This window comes from Bidens hawaiensis, unplaced genomic scaffold, assembly GCF_021521415.1.
Source record: "Bidens hawaiensis isolate Kalapana, Puna unplaced genomic scaffold, B.hawaiensis_p1.1 tig00023203_1, whole genome shotgun sequence".
Taxonomy (NCBI): Eukaryota; Viridiplantae; Streptophyta; class Magnoliopsida; order Asterales; family Asteraceae; genus Bidens; species Bidens hawaiensis.
In genome coordinates this window covers 308,912-314,358 of record NW_027493632.1, presented here as the reverse complement: position 1 = coordinate 314,358, position 5,447 = coordinate 308,912, and the positions used below count along the sequence as shown (strand labels likewise).

Here is a 5,447-nt window from a genome sequence, read left to right as displayed (position 1 = left end):
TACAAACTGTAATCCCCCGGTTGATAAGTTGAGTCGTAACTATCAAATTCTTCCAAGTAAGATGGCATCCGCATGTTGATGCGGGGACGAGGGCGTAACCTGGGTAATTCGCCCAACTCTTGCTCCGTCTGTTGACTGTAACGGATATGACTTCCTCTCACTATTGGTGGAGGTAAAAGAGATCTCCGAGGAGACTCCTCGTAAGTCAGAACGCGAGCATGAAATCGTTCGTTACGTTTTCTGCGCTCATATTCAACTGCCAAACTTCGTTGTTGCGTATGGAACCATTCCTCTGGTAACAGTGTTTCTCCAGATCTGGGGTTACGTTGGTGAGACCTCGCCATGTCAGAATCACCTGAATCATCCTCCAAGTCCAATATTGACCTAGTTCGACGACTCTCCCCCATAATTCGTCCAAGATCACCCAAATTAGATCCTTCCGGCGCCGTAACACGTCCCGTATCTGTAAGAGTAGGGCCGGTTGGTGCTGGAAGATTCTCTGGGGTAAAACCCCCAGGTGTTATGTCAACATTTCGTGATCCTGGAGCTGTAACTCGTTCCAAAGTACGACCACTTGGAGTCATGATCCGTGCAAAACACTTGAAGCGAAACCGTGAGGTGCTTCTATGTTAGTTACACGTGGATCAAGTGCAGGAGTTCCCGTCGGCCCTTCAGGAAGTGTACTCATATCAAACGAACCAAAAACCAGCGAAAAACTTGTGCTATTCTAACACCAAAACGGATGGCGCCAATGAAGAAACACAGATCCAATCCCCGGGTATGGGTCCTGGATCTAATGAGTCCACATGGTACAATACGATAACTACTAACACAATATGAGTATAACTTCCCAAAGTCCAATGACCGGAACCTGCAAAACAAACATCGTGAGTCTCGTTACAGGAAGGACAAGAGGGGGGGGGGGTCTTCCGGTAACCACCCTCCGGCGTGAGAATCAGTATCGTTCGTAATATATGAAGTACTGGTATCTTAAGTATTGTGAGAGTAAATATGACTGAGTGTATTTGAATGAATACCTCATGCAGGTTGACAAGATATTTATAGCCGAAGGGTGAAGGAAGGTAATTGGGCTGGCTGTCCTCTTTCTAGAAGATCTTTGATAACCGTCTGGACGCGTGTCCTCTTATGATAGGTTGATCTATACGTCCCATGTGCATGGGTATAACAACCTGGACACGTGTCGCCCAATGATAAGACGGATTGTGCCCTGGCCATGTGCACGGTTATAACAACCTGGTCAGGTGTCCTTTGCTCATTGGCTGGTAGGTCACGTATCCCTCAAGTAACGATCGTGGGCATTCTTCTAGAGGGTAGTTAATTGGTGACAACTATCCTGTTGGCGTTTCCTTCCGATCATTTAGGCGGCCAGACGTCCCATCCTGTGGATGACTTTTGAGGGTGGCAGGATGCTTCCGCGTGTGGTATGAGGACGCTCTTCCTCTACCATGATATGCGGGTGATCCATATGTCCCACGAGTGGCATATGAGGAACTCCTCTGTGACCCACAGGTGGTTCTTAAGGGTATTTGAGTCTTTTAAGTACCCTACCTCTATACACTCAATCACTGGGACACCGCCGATTGGTGCATGTACCATTGTCTTTCGGCTATCAACGCAACCACATGATGCCTAATTAAGCTTCCGCCACTTTTAACGTTATTTTCACGAGATTAGTAAAATAACGCCAAAATTAGTGCAATTTCACTTTTACCCACCCGAGAGTTCATACATATATGCGCGCACCGCGAGCCGAACTAAAATTTTATATTAAAACAAAAAAGAAAAGAAGTGTGTTTTGTTTTTTTTTTGTTTTGTCATCCTACGAACACCCAACCGGTGACACTCCATCCTTTAGAACTTTCACGAGATGTCAACCGAGTCGACCACCACCACCGCACCGTTACTCCGTCCACGTCACCCCGCCGGAGACTCCCAATCCACCATACCCAGACCCAACACACTCGCTCTTCTTCTCGGCCGTGCTTCCGGCCGCCACGGCGCATCCATGCTGGTCCGAGAGACCGCAGCGCGGCAGCTGGAACAACGCCGAGCCGATTGGGGCTATTCGAAGCCTGTTGTGGCCCTCGACATGACATGGAACCTGGCCTTTGTTTTGGTTTCGGTTGTGTTGTTGTTTTGTACATTGGATGAGAAGCCGAATGTGCCGGTTAGGGTTTGGGTGTGTGGGTATGCGCTGCAGTGTTTGGTGCATGTGGGGTTGGTGTGGCTGGAGTATACGAGGAGGAATCGGAGGCCCGGGGAGGAGGCGAGTGGTTTGGAGGTGAATGATAGTGAGGATGAGGAGGAGGATGGGAGGAGTGAGGGTGTTTTGGTTGGTAGTAATACGATAAGGTGCGTGCTCGTGTTGTTGATGAAATTGATTTTTATTTGCTTACAATTGAGAATTCTTCCGTTGTTATCAGTTGGTTTTTATAGAAAATGTGCTCATTGCTTGGTGTTCTAGTTGTTTTATCGTTATTATCAATTGATTTTTATACCTACTAATAATTTGCTCATTGCATTGTATTATTGTTTTTGTGGTGTAATTATGCCTATATGCAGTAATTTGAGTTGTATTCTTTAGGCGTTGGTTTAGTTTTGGCTTTTAACCTTATGTGTTACTGTTTTTTGTGTGTGAGCGGCTGTATATTCATGATTTTAACTTCAGTTTGTCTGCAATCATTTAAGACATTGAGATTTGATGAAACTAGTAGCATAGTTACTGAAAGCCCTTTGCGTCTAGTCCCATTTTTCATGTGAAGCCCCGTATATGCACTTCTAATCTCTAGGCCCTCGCTTCTTGAAGTTGACGACACATCTATTGGTATGGATGGTGGATCAAGAACAATGATCATTTGAACTTTTGGTTTTCATGTTTTTAACATTTTGATATTTGAACATTTGGTACTTTACTTTGAACATTGTGTTATTCAAGTTTTGGAATTACATTTGAATCTTGACTCTGTTAGAACTTTTGGTACCGATTAGATGATATTAAATGTTATATAGTAGTTTTTTTGTTTATTTTACATGAAGAATAGTATTATTTTCTAATACATAATTTAAATTTGAAGTGCGCCTGTTTTATTTTTCTTAGGCCCTCACTTTTTTTGCACATTGTGTCTAGGCCCCTATGCGCCTAACGCCTTTGATAACTATGACTAGTAGTACATTTGAGCAAAAATGCAGTTATCATCAAGTCAGATTTAAAATCCGGAGGCCATTATGTTTTGAGTATTGTGTATCATGTGTGGTTCATTGTGTTTACCCTAATTTTGGTAGATTTGTTGTGTACCTGCTGACTGTTGTATACATGCATCTTGACTGATGCGCTTCAAGATTTGTATGATTTTCAGCTACACTAAAAAATGTGAAAATCTCAATACAATGGTGTCATTTGTCTGGTGGCTAATTGGTTTCTATTGGATGGTTGCTGGTGGTGAGGTTCTTCTTAACCGTGCTCCACGTTTGTACTGGTATGTCTTGAACTAGGATAATTTTATTACAGTCTATAACACAGATACTTTCAAGAGTGTTACAATTCTTTTTCTTTCTCATAATTGCAGGGTGACTGTGGTGTTTCTAGCCTTTGATGTGTTCTTTGCAATCTTCTGTATTGTATTGGCATGCTTAATAGGGATTGCTCTTTGTTGTTGCTTGCCCTGCATAATTGCTATTCTGTATGCAGTTGCTGGACAGGTGAGAATGAGAAATTTTTTACTCTTATATATTCTTTTTAGAGGTGGCAAAACACACGGGTCAGGTAACATTTCAAAACAAGATCTGGTTAAAAACAACTAACGTCATGTTTTTAATCAGCTTTTTAATTCTGCAAAAAGTAGATGACTTTTGACATATGCTTTTTCTCTTTAGCTATTTTTGGTGTGTTAATTTTAGTAAACGAACCGAACGTTCAGTTAACAGTTTGTGAGCCGTTCAGTGGGAAGTTCGTTTATGTAATAGATGAACGAGCATGAACAAAAAAATGAACAAAAAAAAATGTTTGTCTAGTTACACAAACGAAATAAACACGTCTCATTTGCTTACATTTGTTCATTTAAATTCGTTTATGTTTATTTACGTTCGTTAGTTTACTTTTGTTTAAGTTCATTCGTTAATACACTTATTTAAGTTTTTTCAATCCATTACAACTTATTATAGCGCATTACTCTTTATATTACTTTTAAATAGTTATAGCTCTGTTATCTTTGTTACTTTAGGGTTCAATGCATCTATGTTAAGTTTTGTTCGATTGTTTACCTTCGTGAACCATTAGTTTATACTGATAATAAACTAATGTAAACAAACATGAACATGTTTGTTCCCTTAATGGACAAGAAAGCTTCATTCGTTTAATTGTATGTGTTTGATCGTATGCTGGGTGATCAATGTTTTATACTTTTATGAACTTTTATAACATACTATATTAACGTGCAGGAAGGTGCATCTGATTCAGACCTTAGTCTTCTTCCTAAATACAGATTTCACGCATCTAAAGATAACGAGGACAAACCTGATGTGGGAGCAGGTAGAATGGTTCCTGTTGAGTCAAACGGCGGTCAACTAGCTGTTGAACGTGTTCTTTTACCTGAGGATGCTGTAAGTTTATCAATTGAAAGGGTATTTTAGGTATTTAACAATGATTAAGATGTTGCAATTTATTCTCAGGATTGTTGCATTTGTCTAAGCACATATGAGGATGGAGCTGAACTTCATTCGCTTCCGTGTAACCATCATTTTCATGCTACATGCATTGTGAAATGGCTGAAGATGAATGCAACTTGTCCACTTTGCAAGTACAATATTCTCAAGGGAAATGAGCACGTTTGAATAGTATCTGAGTCTATACGCGTGCTAGTATGTATTTATTCATGTACATGAGGAAATGTAAACAAATAAATTTGTGACGACCATTGCTTATGTTGTTTTTTGTATGAGTTTGGTCCTCTTGGTACAAATGCACAAAATAATGCATACATATATAGTATTAGTTTCAGTTATATTTTTGTGCAAAGTGTTTGATGAAGTCATATCTACAGCAGTCCCTCATTCATTTTGTTTACAAAGAACCTAAGGATTTGTTTCTGGTTGCTTCAACGGGGACTTTTAAAGAGGTCACCAGAACTGGTACTGCTCTCATCCATGTACATTTAAATCCATTCTGGCATTGCTCTCATCCATGTACACGTTTAAGCGTGGAGTTTTTCTTTCATTCACAACCAATGCGTTTAAAACGTGTTAGTGGTATCTAAGGTTTGACCATTTCTTATGAACCCAACGTCTTGCTATGTTTGAAATAAGATTTACCTAATGCAATATTTCTATCTTTTTTAGTTATATTGTATAGCATAATGTTAATATTCGCTGTACATCATAAGCTAGACGAGTCATAGTATGCCAGACGACTAGTCTCAAATTTTGCATGA

At 40.2% G+C, this 5,447-nt stretch overlaps 1 protein-coding gene across 1 annotated transcript; it reads left to right on the top strand.

Annotated features, from left to right (window-relative positions):
- Positions 1–1,828: 1,828 nt before the first annotated feature.
- On the top strand, positions 1,829–5,052 carry LOC143567042 (E3 ubiquitin protein ligase RIE1-like). Its single transcript, XM_077053567.1, has 5 exons — positions 1,829–2,373; positions 3,378–3,497; positions 3,588–3,720; positions 4,459–4,620; positions 4,690–5,052. The coding sequence occupies exons 1-5, from the start codon at positions 1,889–1,891 to the stop codon at positions 4,849–4,851; spliced, it is 1,062 nt and encodes a 353-aa protein (XP_076909682.1). The 5' UTR covers positions 1,829–1,888; the 3' UTR covers positions 4,852–5,052.
- The last annotated feature ends 395 nt before the right edge of the window (positions 5,053–5,447 follow it).